This window comes from Melospiza georgiana, chromosome 9 (genome assembly GCF_028018845.1).
Source record: "Melospiza georgiana isolate bMelGeo1 chromosome 9, bMelGeo1.pri, whole genome shotgun sequence".
In the NCBI taxonomy this organism is placed as follows: Eukaryota; Metazoa; Chordata; class Aves; order Passeriformes; family Passerellidae; genus Melospiza; species Melospiza georgiana.
In genome coordinates, this window is record NC_080438.1 from 3,523,023 (window position 1) to 3,537,944 (window position 14,922).

Here is a 14,922-nt window from a genome sequence, read left to right on the forward strand (position 1 = left end):
ATTTGGACAACACACCCAGGCATGTCGTGGGATTCTTGGGCCTAGCCTGTGCCAGGCCAGGAGTTGGACTTTGATCCTTCCAACTCAGGATTTTCTGAATCAATGCATTTTTCCCACTGGCTTAGGCCAGGAGACTCCAGGCAGGATTTTCTGGTGGTGGTGTTCCCATAAAGTCTTCACAACCTATTTCTGATGTGACCTGTGCATTAATATTTGAAAGTTTGAGTTAACTTACGTTTCTTACTCACATGATTTATTTGGTGCTGTGCAAACCACAGCATCTCCACACTTCAGTTCAGGCTCTTGAAAATCTCCTTCTATTTTATAACTACAAACCTCAGAAGGAGCAACTTAGAGACAAGTCCAAAGGGGGGATTTGTGCCGGGAGCAGAGGCAGTGTGTGAGCTCAGTGAGTGTTTTGTGACCCTGTTTTTGGTGTTTGCTGCAGTGGGGGGCTGGTGCAGCGGGGATGCCATTTCCAGTGTGGAGCGCTACGACCCCCAGACCAACGAGTGGAGGATGGTGGCTTCCATGAGCAAGAGGCGCTGTGGAGTTGGGGTCAGCGTCCTGGACGACCTCCTCTATGCTGTGGGAGGCCATGATGGCTCCTCTTATCTGAACAGTGTGGAAAGGTAGGTGTCCATAAGGCTCCTGTGCAGAATTTCAGCTGTGAGTGTTCATGTATGAATCACAGTTTGAGCAACCACTGCTTTTGAAGGCAGAGAACATATTTATTTCTGTTCTCCAAGCACAGAGTGAGCTGCCCAACACTGTCCACTTTAATTTCTCATCACACAGTGACTTTTTAGCAGCTGCTTCTGTATTTGCTTTCTGTAGAAACAGCTAAACACATGCAGCTGTGTCTGCAGCTCACCTGCACCCTGGGTGCAGCCTTTTAGGAATTCTGTTCATTTTGCCATTTCCTCCTGCCTTGCACACCCCTGGTGCAAAACACTGTGCCACATTATCCCCAGCTTAATGGGACAAACCAAAGCCTCTGCATAAGGAAGGAATCTGTAGGAGATGGGTCTGGGTGTGTTGTTGGAAGGAGTGGTGATCCTGGTTGACCTTCCTTGCAATTGAGGGTTTGTTTTTAGTGTTGTTGGGGAAGGTGGGGTTACAGTGAGCATTTCTTAGATGCTGAGGGAAAGATCCTGGATTTTTTTTTTTTTTTTGTCAAGTGGCAACTTGAGAGTTAAGGAACCTTGGCACATAGGCAGAAGAAGGAAAATAGGTCAGTTTTGGGCCTGTGAAAGATTAAAGTCAAAGAAGTTTTTACCAAGCTTCCTGTTTCTGGGAGCTCCATAGGGCAATTCCCATGCCTGAAAGCTGCATGAGTCAAGCTCTCCTACTACTCTAAATCTTGGCCCTGTAACAAACCCAAAGAGCTGTAAAAATACCTCCTCCCACCTTGAGCCTCCCCTTCTTCCCACCTATCTCTTTGAATGCTCCCAAATTCCCAAATCATTGTATCTCCCACATCCTGCACTTCCTTGCTATGCACTGTATTTCTTTTTCTCTGGATTCCCAAGTCCATCCATGTTTTATCTGGAAGTCCCAGTGCTGGCTGAGTTCCTGTGTGAACTGCAGGGAGCAGAGCAGAGTTAACTCTGCTGCAAGTTTCCACACGCCAGCCAGTCTCTCTCAGGAGCCTGAACCTTTGATCTCCAGCTTGATTCATCCCAACCTGCAGTTTGAACATCCCTGGAATAACATGTAGGGGATGCATTGTATCACTTCAGGGCTTTTATCCTAGCTTACAAAGAGCTGTGCTGCAGTTGAAGCTCAGGATAGGCAAGTTTCACAGCCTTGTAGAGCTCCCAAGCATGGGAGACTCTGAAACAAACCTAGGCAGATAAATTTTGCTGTTTGGTGTGGTTTTTTTTTTCCAGGTATGATCCAAAGACCAATCAGTGGAGCAGTGATGTGGCTCCCACCAGCACCTGCAGGACCAGTGTTGGAGTAGCAGTTCTTGGAGGTTACCTCTATGCTGTGGGTGGCCAGGATGGTGTCTCTTGTCTCAACATTGTGGAGAGGTACTTTTTAATTACAAAAAAAAACCCAAAAAAGTGGGGCACAGCAAGAAAGAGGATCTCTTAGAGGGTGCAGCTGATGCAGAAAAGCTGCACCCTCTGAGAGTGTGAGGGTGAGAGAGAGGAGATAGGAACTGTACAAATCTTACAGGGATTTTTGTTTGGGGAGAATAAAGTCAGTCTTCCTGCTTCTTTGTGAGGATGTCAAGCACTTCCCTCAGCTCTGCTGTTTATTCTTGTGCCAGGTATGATCCCAAAGAAAACAAATGGACTCGAGTGGCTTCCATGAGCACCAGGCGCCTGGGAGTGGCCGTGGCTGTGCTGGGAGGCTTCCTCTATGCTGTGGGAGGCTCTGATGGCACATCTCCTCTCAATACTGGTATGCCTTTTGCTGTCCCTTCATCCCAGTCACTGCTTGTCCTGGTCCTGGGAGCCTGTCATGTCCCCAGATAGCTGTTGAATATCTCAGTGATCAGTTTGTGGAGTTTTTTCTTCTTTAAATATTATTGTACCATACAATAGCTCACTCTCCAGACTTGTGAGGCCCTATTACCTAGTTGTGTGTCATATTTTTACTTTCTCAGTGCTTCATTTGGCAGTATGTCCTTAATACAATGATTTGATCATTTGCATAGGAGTTGCAAGCAGTTTTTCTTTTCTTTTGAATTCCTGCAGCAGCCATTTTTGCTGTAGGAAAGAAGGTGCCAAAGGTAAAACTGCTGCAGGTCAGTTTGTAGCACTGCCAGCTCCCTCTCGAATGTGGAGACAGGAGAGATACTAGCAAGAGTTTTTGGGAAGAAAAGAGAGAAAAAAGGGGTTCATGGCTTTGGAAGGAAAGAGAGAACAAATGGGTTCATGGCTTTGGAACAGAGAACAAATGGGTTCATGATTTTGGAAAAGAGAGAACAAATGGGTTCATGGCTTTGGAAAAGAGAGAACAAATGGGTTCATGGTTTTGGAAAAGAGAGAACAAAGGGGTTTATGGCTTTGGAGGAAAAGAGAGGACAAATGGGTTCATGGCTTTGGAGGAAAAGAGAACACAAATGGGTTCATGGCTTTGAAAGGAAAGAGAAACCAAAGGGTTTCATAGCTTTGGAAAAGAGAGAACGAAGGGGTTCATGGCTTTGGAAAAGAGAGAACAAATGGGTTTATGGCATTTTTGGTGTGTGGAAATCAGGTCCAAAGTGCTCTCCCCACTGCCTGCCAACCCTGCTGACCGCACTCCTTCCCTCCCTCGGCAGTGGAACGCTACAACCCCCAGGAGAACCGCTGGCACACCATAGCCCCCATGGGCACCAGGAGGAAGCACCTGGGCTGTGCTGTGTACCAGGACATGATCTATGCTGTGGGAGGCAGGGATGACACCACAGAGCTCAGCAGTGCTGAGAGGTACAACCCACGCACCAACCAGTGGTCCCCCGTGGTGGCCATGACGTCCCGGCGCAGCGGGGTGAGTGTGATGCCTCAGGTCTTACATTTCGTGTTTTCCTGTCATTGTTGCCTTTAGAAATGAAGGGATGGGGCTATTTTCAAGCTAAGAACTATTTATTGCTCAGATAAACATCAGTCTCAGAGCCCATGAGGTTTTAGAGGAGGAAGCGTTTGCCACGTGCCAAGAATAGTCACAGGTTCTTTGTTACAAGGCAATATAGAACTTTCTAATCCAATAGACAGTTGCCACAGAATTTATTTTGCTTTTCTAACCTATCACCTTTATTTACTTCTGCTGCACTGTAGATACTTTTATCCAAGAGCTTTTGTCTCACTTGCACATTCTCATAACTTCTAAGCTCTCAGTTTATTCTATACAACCACACCCTTAGATTACAAACCCTTCACCATCTTATCAATACAGTTTCTCATTTATTTAAAGCATACTCTTACAACTATAGAAGCATAAGTTTATGATTTTTCTGCTTAATGTCTGTGTATTGTACTTTTACATCAATCCAAGCTTCTTCCAAGGCTGCAGATCAGATCCTTCAGTGTCTGTGGAAGTTCTGTTTTTCTCACACACATTTTCCAGATTCTGCACTGCGTTAGTTTATAACTCTGAACTCCATATAAAGTGTTGGCAAGTTCTCCTCACAGTTAAGTCACACAAAACAATCATTTTCCAGCTCCAGAACCAAGGATACCATTGCAGCCCCAAAAAGTGTAAACAGCAAATTGAGGAGAGCAAACTGGGAGGATGGGACTGCATCACCTGGAGCTAGAATTAGACAATTAACCCTAATATGGAAATGGACCAGAACTTATAAAAGTGGAAAAACTGATGACCCAGGGTCCATCTTTGGTAGAGCCACTTTTGGGCTCTTGTACTGCCCAAGGTGAATCCTTTAAAGGCCTTTAATAAACCCCTACTTTATTCCTTTAACACTGCCTACCCTCTGTTCTAGGCAGCCCCTCCAGGCATCAGGTGGGGCTTGGTGGCCTCATCCTTGCCACCTGTCACCATGTGGGGACAGAGGGCACAGGGCAGGGTGTCATTGTCACTCTTGTTGTGGGGAGAGCACACGGTGAAGTGTCAGTCTTCTCATGAGACTCTCCTGCTTCCTCCTCTGCATCTTTACCTCTTTTCTGTGAGGGAAAAAGTTTGCAAAAAACTCTCTAGAGGGTGCAGAGATAGCCAAGTCATGCCACACACAGCTGTTTAGATGGGGAAATGAGACATTTGAGGGTGTTTTTAAATATTTTTGGGGCTTGTATGCAGTCAGCTAAGCCTGAAGCAGAGGAGCTTTTAGGTGACATAGCTGTACCTGGTATGAAATACCACCAAAGAACACTATCAAATTAGTACCTGAATCTCTCTGGATGAATTAGGAGGTGAAAACACCCACTAGCTGAGAGGAAAAAGCTGGGAAACTGGGTTAGCATGTGTTCAGATACACATTCCCAGCAGATTCTCATTGCCTTGAGGCATGTGTGGGAACAGGGCTCCTGGGCTTTCACTTGGGCTGTGCCTCTCCTCCTCAGTGCTGTGAGTGACAGCAAGTTCCCATCCACTGCTGATCGTGGTGATTTCGTGTGAACAACAGGTTATGCAGTGTTTTCAGCAGCCATCATGGCTGGGAGATGGAAATGATCTGGGTGTTTATCATTAAATATTGGATTGTGTGGTAAAGAGAGGATGAGTTCTGTCTGTGAGTTAGTGTTCAGTGTCTGGTGAGGCAAGTATGAATCACAGTTTGAGTAACCACTGGTTCTGGGGGCAGAGAATACATATTTATTTCTGTTCTCCAAGCACAGAGTAAGCTGTCCAACATGTCCACTTCAGTTTCTCATCACACAGTGACTTTTTATCAGCTGCTTCTGTATTTGCTTTCTCTAGAAACTGCTAAACACATGCAGCTGTGTCTGCAGATCACCTGACTTCCTCAAAGCCAAACAGGGACCATTTTACAATGTGTACCTTCCCTTTTTTCTGTTATACTCCACATTTTCCACTTTGTTATACTCCACGTTTTGATGTTTCAGTGATTTCAAAGATTAAATAGAAGTTTGGAGGCCAAAGTGCTTACAGGTGGTCCAAGCCCTAACTTGAGAGGTTTGGGACCAGGGGCTTTCCTGTGATTCTGCTACTTTAACCAAGTGTTGTGGGCTGGTAGATATTCTTTCTTGGGGAAAAATTTCAGTCCAGAACATAAATTTTGTATGGAAAAGGTTTAGATTCTCGTGTATTTATCATCACTCAGATGGTTCTACTTCTTGTAGCTGGCAATAAGGGGAACCCTCTGCGTTTTCTTTGAGAGATTCTCTAATCTGAGATAGACATTTAACTTTCCATGTCTCATTTTTTAGGGTATTTAATTTGTGCCGTGCCCTAAAGAAAAAAAACCTCAACCCTCTCCTGCAGACTGCCTTTCACCAAACACGGTTATTAAATAGTTTCATTAATATTTTCATTTTAAACCTTCTTTTGAGTACATCCCAGCTAAGTAGCTGCTGTCTGATGGCTGTTTTGCAGGTTGGCCTGGCTGTGGTGAATGGACAGCTGATGGCAGTGGGAGGCTTTGATGGCACAACGTACCTGAAGACCATTGAGGTGTTTGATCCAGATGCCAATACGTGGAGGTAACTTGAGTTTGTGTGACAATCAGACAGTGAAATCCAGCTGGAGCTGTCCCAGGAAAATTAGGAATGTGGTACACACCATAACAGAGAACTTGTGTGGGGTAGAGCCATCACAACATTCCCATTCTTGCAAGAAAGAACCACATTTTGAAAAATATCTCACCATGCCCCTTCTGTTCATTTTGGGTTGAGTCTCTCCTGCATCCCAGTAAAACTGAGCTTGTCCTTAGCAGAAGGAACTCACAGCCACCATGTAGAATTTGGCCTGATCACTTCTTAGTTTCAGTGTGAGGCAGTGATTTCTGAATCCTTCTGGAGGAGCTGAAACACTTCAAGCACATGATGTTGTTCCCCTTTAAATCAGCAGGATTCAGCCACTGGAAGAATCTCCAGGCTGAGGCAAATAATATGAAATTGCTGATCAAAATATATGCTGAGCAGAAAAGAAAGAGGAAAAATAGCCTTTCTAGTCATAACTATACTTGAAAACAATTGCTTGTGTATTTATTCCCAAATGTAATCAGCATAAAGTATCAAGCACCTGTGGCTATTTTTGCTGCTGTGGTGATCTGGCAAGGGTGGGGAATAGAAAGAAATTAATGTCCTATTCTTACTAGTGATAGCAGTAGTTTAACCCTTCACTGATAAGAATGGCTGTCATGAGCAGCAGTGGAGGAATTTCCCTTGGTTTGGTGAACCATGGATCCACAGTACTTTGTGAACTGCTGAGGAAGCCAGAGAGAGAAAGTGGTACATGCATCAGATTCCTTGGTGGAATGGTTTCAGCTACTCCCTGTGACAGCCCAGAGTTAGGAGTGACTGCCTGGCAGGCATTCACACAGCTTGGGAGATTATTCAAGGTGTTATTAGCTTGAAAAAACTATCAGTTTTTTCCTCCACTGAACTCAATATAGGTGACCAGCTTCTGTGGTCTCCCCTTTCTTTTGCATCTTGAAGATATTTTTTATTTGTGCTGCTTGACTGAGAAACAATTCTGCTACAATTTGGCTTTAACAAAGCTGTTTGGAGAACTTGCTTCTCCTGTTCCTGCCAGCAGACTCCAGTGGCATAGAGGGGGACAGGCAGCTGCAATCTGTAGGGATCTGATATCCCTGTGAAATGCAGACACCATGGCAGTCAGCAGATGGTGCTTGGGATGTGTTATATCTCAGTTAGCTCAGCTGAATGTAGGGGTTTAGACATACAAATTAAATTAGTTGAATTAGGAGGACTAAGCCTAGTCCTATGACACCCAAAACCTAGCTTAAGGTCAGCTAGAGTTTACAAATTTCTTTTTCTTACCAGACAGGGAGCAGGAAGTATTTATTTAACAGAAATTTGGTGTCAAATCAAGCAGCAGTTTCTGTTCTGAGAGGAAGGCACGAGCAGATACAGCTGTTTACTTACGAAGTGTGTAAGATGGGTGCTCCACAAGCTCTTCTTCACTTTAAGCAGACATTAAAGATGGTTCAGTGTTTGCCATGGCAGCTCCCAGAGGCTGGTGTCCCCATGGAGCAGGATGTGTGACTCTGGAATGTTGTCTCTGCAGGTTGTACGGCGGGATGAACTACCGGCGGCTGGGCGGAGGCGTGGGGGTTATCAAAATGACACACTGTGAATCTCATATATGGTAAGCTTCCAGAGGGAGGGAGTCCCCTGCCTTCTCATTCCTAGAAAAACAAACTGAAGAGACTTGTTGACACTGGACCTCTTTGCAGCTCTAGTATGCACGGTCTAGCTCCAATGTAACTCTTTGTCGGTGAACTCTTTCTATGGAATTATAAAAACTGACTTCTGTGAGAGTGTGCCCCGCGGGAGACCACGTTGTCAGACTCCAGAGAACCACTGGACAAAAGTAGAAGTGTTGCTTATGTCCGTATTTTTTCTAAATAGTTCTACATTTTTGGAATAAACCAAACTGTAACAGTTCTTGTAGCCTAAAAGGATGCTGATGTAGAGCCTATACACTCTGTACTGGGAGTCTGGCTAGGAGGAGGGATTCCTGCTTTCCCTCCTGCTGTGGGAGCAGTGGATGTGGCAGCTGTTTGGTGGGCGAAAGAGAAAGTGATACAGAAAACATTGCTTTTGCCTTATTTACAGAGAGCTTCAAAAAAAAAAAAAAAAGTACTTGACCTGCAAGGTGCCACCTTTGCACAGAAGCTTTTCTGTGCACAGAGTATATTTATTTTTTCATTTGACTTGTATCATGTATTTCCTTTGTATCGCTCACAGCGATGATTCCAGCTTTTTATATACATCTGTCTGTGCATATATATATGTATTTTATATATATATATATGTATATGTGTGACTTGCATTTCGACCAGCTGGTGATTTGGGCAGGGCTGTGTCCTGCCAGCTGCTGTGGTTCCAACCCATGTGGTATGATTTGGGGTCTCTTAGAGGACAGGAGAGCTGTGAGATGGCTGTCCTGAGTATCTTTTCAGAACTGGAACTCACGTTGCTCAGCTGAATCAGTGAAGTGCCCAAAAAGGGTGAGAGGGAAAGGATTTCAAGCAATGCCTTTTTACTGTACAAAAATTCAGCTTTTCTCTCCTCTTCTCTCTCCTGTGTGTGAACTTGTGCTGGTTTGAAGGTAAACTAGCAGGGGAGGAATTAACCCCACAGAAAGACCTTGTGAGAGATTTCAAGTCAGAGTTGCAATTCAATAGAGAGATGACAATAAATGCAATGAGTACACAAAGAGTGGCTTAAAACCAGTCCTGACCAAACAGTGGTTGCAGTCCTGTTAGTGTGATGGATGAGGTCTTGTTAAAAGCACTGGTCCTGTGGAAAGGCCTGGTCCTTCTTTGGATGTCCAGTAGTGGTTGTTGTGTCCAGATCCCCAAACCCCCAGATCATGGACCCTCAAATCCAGGCAGGAATGTTGAATCCTTCCCCCAGAGCAAGGGATTTCCCAATGAAATGATGGAATCCTGAGTCATAGGATGTTTGGGGAGTCCCTGATAGGACTCTGCCCACTGGCAGACATGACCCCCCCTTAGGCTGGGTGCAGCTGTCACTTTGTGAGGACAGAGAACATTGCACTCAGCTCCCACCTGTGTCAAAGGACCCACCACTCCCAGGAATAATGCCAGAAATAATGCAGCTGGGTGTGGAATACAGTTTGGCTACACCCACACTGGTACTTTATCCTGCAACCACTGACAGAACTTAAATCTAGCTCACCTTTAAAAGCCTTTTTCTTCCTGTTGCCTGTTTGATATCAGTTCTTGTCTGAAGCAGGGTGCAGGTATCATCTGTTCATTCTGATACCCACTTCTTTTGTGTTCTTGCTGGAAGGGCAGACCCACAGCCAGCTCCTTCCTGCTGGGGAAAGAAAACCTCAGACCAGCCTCAGCTCAGCTGCCCTCTTGTCTGTGTCTGTAGAATTCCTGACCCTGATGGATGGAGCCCTCTCTTTGAGTGGTCTTTGTGCACTTTGCCTGTGTGTGGTTAGAGCAGGGAAAGGTGTGAGGATCATTTAAGAGTTTGGAGGGGAAGGGCTGTTTTCTGGCACTGTGAATAACTGTGGGGTCACCCAGGAGTGGGGAGAGAGCAGGGAAGAACTCAAGACTCAACAGTTCTGTTTTTACAGTAATTTCTATTGAGTATGGAAGAATGACCTTTTGCACCTGATCTAACTGTGGACCTTTACTAAATTTCATTTTGAAAAAGAGGACTGTAAATTCTTGAGATGAAAAAGGCAGTGCTGACACCTTAAGTTCTTTAACTTCATCGTTTGATTCATGTAACTCAGACTTTAATGTGCTTGAATATAGTAAAAAATACACTACAGTCATAAATGGGACATTAAAACTTTTATAAAAACCCCTTCCCCCCTAAAGGTCGGTATTCTTGTGTTTACATATGAAGATCATTTGCACCTTTACAAGGAAAACAAGTATTCTGTAAACAAATGTTTACATGTATCATTTATGCTTTTTTCTAGCATGAGTAACTTGTATAAATAGTGCTATCTTAATAAATTTCTTCTACGCTGTTCTTGGTTTGTTCCTTGGGGTGAATGAAAGCAGTGGGAGGTGTTTTTCTGTGGTTTATATGCACAAAGATGCTGGAGGAGGTTTTTTCCCCTAGATAAATTCCAGTAAGACAGGCTTGAAACTCTGCTGTTTCTTGTTACCCTTCACATCACTCTGAGCCAGCTTTTTGTGGAAGGAAGTATCTGTGCTGTCTGCTAAATCTCATCTCTGCTCATTTAACAATGAGGACAGCTCAAGGAAGGGGTTAAAAGAGGCTGTAAGAATTTAGGTTTTTAGAGATTATTTATGCAAATTTGTTGGAAAGAGCTGAGCATTAGATTTAAAACTTAGCCCTGGGTGTAACAGTCCTATTTTCAAACCAAATACAGGTGCCAGTTATTTCCAGACCTTCTACTCCTTTGTCCAGTGCTCTTCTGACTCCAGAGAGCAAACTTTGTCTGAGATATTTCTAATAAGGAAACTAAAGCACCAGAAGTGATAGTTTAAGTAGCTGCTGAGCTGTCAGGACCTTCAGAAGATCACTTAGCTGCTTTTACCAGGGTAAGAATTACAGACTTCAGCCTTAACATGCAAAAAAAATCCATCTTCAACTAGTAAAGAATCTGAAACCATGTGCATGTTTCTTTGTTTAATTCTGGAAACAGGTTGGGAACTAGGCATGCAGTTATGTGTTAAGCAGTTTTACACTGGGAAGAGAAAGGAAACTTGCACCCCTATTTAGGAGAAGGTCATGGTACAAATCAGCTCCCAGAGGTGCTGCACAAGTGTGAAGCAAGAAATTAGACTTGGAATTTTGTTGCTCAGAGAAGCATTTAATAAGTAACAAGGGGTGGTTTGGTCAGGTAAGCTGTAATTGGAAATAAGCTCCATGCAAGGATATATTTAATTAGACAGTGGTGGTCTTTCCTTGAGAAAAAAGATGGAAAAGATTTTCTTTATTTAGTACTGTATTACAAAAATCTCTCAGCAGGTGCTACTTTCTGTTCCTTAAATGTCCCTCTGACCTCTTACCTGCTTCAGAAGGGAGGGAATCCAACATCAAATTCTAGCACACAGCTCCAACCCTGAGAGCTCTCTGGCCTACAGGATTACATCCAAGATTACAAACATCAGGACAAAGCCCAGTAACTATCAAGCTTATCCACACTTTCCTATCCTCACTTTCCTATCTATCAATGTGCCTGGGAGGACCAGCAGGCTGACAAGTGCCTCATGTCCAATTTCATGCCCAACTGGAACATAAATGAACATTATCACCATTACCAAGTACCCTTAACAAGCTAAAAAAGGAGTTAGAAACGTGGATTTTTCTGCCCTGGATTGTACAGCATGCACCCTTTCTCAGGTGTGCTGAACTTTGCATTTAGGGTAGCCCAAGAGTAGTCACAGTTTAGGCAAGGTCTGCATAGCTTAGGCTGTCCAGTGAAAACCAACTTAGAAACAACAGAAATACCTGCCAGGGAGTTGCACCAAGAACTTGCACTGTTTGTCTCTGAGCTGATACCTGCTCATAAATGAAATGAGTGACTCTGAGAAAACAAAGCTGCTCAGGAAGCTGCCACAAGTTTGCATTGCAGCCCTTCTTCAGGGCCAAATGTCTGCTTGACTTTGCTGTGCATGGAATTACACAGCCAAGTGCTGGAGTCGCAGTCTGTCCAAAGTCAGCCAGAATGAGAGGAAAGAAGATGCTGCAGGAGTGAGTTTCCTGGGGGTTTCTCAGCACAGACTGTCCAAACAGAAAGCCTTTTGAGTATGAAGAGCTACTGAAATGGCTCTCACTGTATCTGAGAGATTGCAAGTTCAGTCAGTAGCATCAGCACTCCAGGCAGGTACTGGCTGTGTAGAATCTGCAAAAAAAAAAAAGAGAAAAAAGCCTGTCAAAGCAACAATTGCATTTGCCAGATTTCCACACCCTGAAGCCCTGCTTGGAAGGAAACTACCAAGTGTTCTGTGTGTTTATTCACCTGCTCTGTTGTTGCTTTACTTCTCCCATACTGCATATGACTTGAATCCTGTCCCATTATGAAAAGCCATATCTGAATTTACACAGCACACATTCCACAGGAGCACCATTCAGAAAGCCTGAGATATCTCTGTGTACTTAACTGCAACAGGAAAAGTTGTTTCAGGCAGTTTTAAGCTATTGCAGATAAAAGCAAGCAATGTGCTCCTCATCATAGGGTAAATTTAAACAACTGCATTTGCACAATGTGCCAAGTGCCATCATAGGTTAATTTTAAACAACTGCATTTACACGAACTGTTCTTTAACCCAGAAGAAAATACTTTATTGTTTGAAGAATTAATATTCTGTGGTTTGAAGGATATTGGAGATAACCTCTGTAGAAAGACCAGCACCTTTATGAAAAGGTTTACATGTGAAGGAGTCTTCTGCCTATGTCTTAATAACTACAATACTAGAAAGCTAGGAACTTTTTGTGAAGTTTGGGATCTTTTTAAGTCCAAAATGACTTTTTTGATGGCCTAAGAAACTTTCCTGTTCATACCACAGCTAATACACCTATTTCTGCCCCAGGCACATATCTTCTGCTGCAACACAGTAATATAATACTATACTGGCAGCTGCCCCACCTCTAAAGCTAAGTATGACTAGTAAAAGCTGAGGGTTTAACAATTCCTTGTAGGAAATCATGCAAAAGAACCATGAGACTTTCAGGTACAGCTGTTTAATTTGGCCAGCATTAGAACAACTAAGGGCCTCACCTTTACAATCCCATCGCAGTGTGCCGCGGCAACAGCTGTGGAAATCTTCACCAGCTTCGCAGCTGACAAGTGGATCTTGAAGTGCCTGTGGAAGTGAGCATAGAGGCAGTCCATGAAGACATCCACCTCCTCGTGGGTGATCTCTCCCGGCGTTTTTTGCACCGTGTCCCACAGAGCTTTGGCATCCTCCGGGTGGATGGCGTAGGAAATATCCAGCGGCTGCGCCAGGCGGGGCACGGAGAAGACGAGTTCCACGGCAGAGGCAGCTCTGTCCAGCTTGCAGCCAGCCCACATGGCCACCATCCAGCTGAGGTTCAGGGGGCTGATGGCCAGGCGGCTGAAGCAGCAGTCGAAAGTCTTCTGGAACCAGCTGCCCACCAGGGCCGTGTAGCTCTCGGCGCCGTGGCTCAGGAACAGCGGCAGGCAGGTGAAGTGCTCGGGCACGTTCTCGGAAAGCTCGTCTCCAAACACGGAGCAGAACCAGCCCAACCACACGGGTTTGTCCTCAGAGTTCCTGGAGGAGCTTCGTGACCTCGAGGAGAGCTGTGGTGGGGAGAAGAAGCATTGCAATGCTGCAAAGCAAGTATGGCTTTTTTTTTTTTTTCATCAGCTAAAAACAGATAGTGATTTAAAGTTTTAAGATTTTTTTACAAGTGGTTTATTTTGCCTTGCGTCAAACACATACAATTATTCAGTCTATCCATGACATCTCTAAAAGCTGAATGCAATTATGTTGAAAACAGCAGAAAAAGCACTTTTAAATTCCTTAGGAACAGTCCTGAGATCTGAGTTTCTGCTGCTTAACTCCCATGGTACATCCTACAACCATTGCCACAATGAACCTGACATTTCAGTAGCACATTCCACTTGAAGCAAAGCATTTCAGAAATATTAAGTTCTGCTCAAGAAGTGGGATTATGCTTTATCCAGGAAGAGAAATAAGCCATCCAAGTCCTGGCAGTAAATTGACTGCTGAGCTAAAACATCAGACAGAGATTGCTATGTATAGTTGTACTGTATAATATAGATACATATTGCTGCTGTTTAACTATATAGATGCTATTAAAAAGTTGAACTCAAACTTGCTCTTTATTGTATGAATTGCTTAGAGGAGATCACAGAATCAATTAGGCTGAAAAAGACCTCTGAGGCCATCAAGTCCAGCCTGTGACCAAGCTCAACCTTGTCATTAGACCAGGCTTTTGACTGTGTCACATCCAGTCTTAACTTAAACACCTCTAGGGACGGTGACTCCACCACCTCCCAGGGCAGCCAATTCCGATGTCTTATCATCCTTTCTGTAAAGAAATTCTTCCTAATGTCCAACCTAAACCTGCCCTGGCACAGCTTAAGCCTATAAATGTTCAGTTTCACTTAAAAATAGACACGATTCAGTTTCATTAAACCACAGTGGATGCCCCACTAGTTATTCCACACAGCTAGGGTTTAACTTCGGGGCTTCCTTTCAAGACAGAGCGTTCCATCAGAACAAAACCAGCGCCCTCACCTGCACGAGGAGGGCAGCCTGGTCCAGCTCGCTGCCCCTGATGTCGGCAAGGCTGGACAGGGCCACCTTGATGTCCAGCTCGACGCCCACCTCCACCGCCAGCCCCTTCTGCTTCTCGGCGGCGATGAAGGCGCTCAGCAGCTGCGCGTAGTCCCTGAGGCGGGCGCGGCGGAAGCCGTACAGAGGGGTCACGCTGTACAGCGTCCAGGCTTTCCGCAGCAGGAACGCTGTTTTCTGCGGGTCAGCCTTTTCCTAGCGGGGAAACAAAACAAAAGGAATAAGGTTCAAGTTTGACTTTCCCGCGCGACGCAGCGCGGCTGAGGGGACACGGAGGGAACACGAAGGTGCCACCACCCGTGCCTCCCCGTACCTGAGAGCACAGCGCTGGCACAATGAGGCGGCCATGGCTCCGTCCGAAGGGCAGAGCCCGGGAGAGCCGCCTGAGGCTGGGCAGGGTCCGCGCCGCGCCGTCCTCGGGCGCTTCCTCCGCCATGACGCCCGCCGCGGCGCCCGCACGCCTCGACCCGCCGGCCGCAGCACTCAGCCCGCCCGCGCCCCTCGGCCTGCCCGCGCCTCCGCCG

At 45.2% G+C, this 14,922-nt stretch overlaps 2 protein-coding genes across 3 annotated transcripts in view; one reads left to right on the forward strand and one right to left on the reverse strand.

Moving 5' to 3' along the window:
• Positions 1-10,117, forward strand: part of KLHL20 (kelch like family member 20) — a 26,400-nt gene extending 16,283 nt beyond the window's left edge. For both annotated transcript variants that reach the window (XM_058029927.1, XM_058029925.1), the window contains 6 exons: positions 449-632; positions 1,893-2,036; positions 2,279-2,412; positions 3,275-3,483; positions 6,001-6,107; positions 7,657-10,117. In XM_058029927.1, the coding sequence (XP_057885910.1) occupies positions 449-632; positions 1,893-2,036; positions 2,279-2,412; positions 3,275-3,483; positions 6,001-6,107; positions 7,657-7,741 (863 nt within the window). In that variant the 3' untranslated portion in view covers positions 7,742-10,117. The remainder of the gene's footprint in view (positions 1-448; positions 633-1,892; positions 2,037-2,278; positions 2,413-3,274; positions 3,484-6,000; positions 6,108-7,656) is intronic.
• Positions 9,849-14,837, reverse strand: CENPL (centromere protein L). Its single transcript, XM_058029933.1, has 4 exons — positions 14,712-14,837; positions 14,342-14,593; positions 12,835-13,377; positions 9,849-11,958 (listed from the first exon to the last, which is right to left on the reverse strand). Exons 1-4 carry the CDS (start codon positions 14,832-14,834, stop codon positions 11,887-11,889), a joined length of 990 nt encoding a protein of 329 aa, XP_057885916.1. The 5' UTR covers positions 14,835-14,837; the 3' UTR covers positions 9,849-11,886.
• Positions 14,838-14,922: the final 85 nt, after the last annotated feature.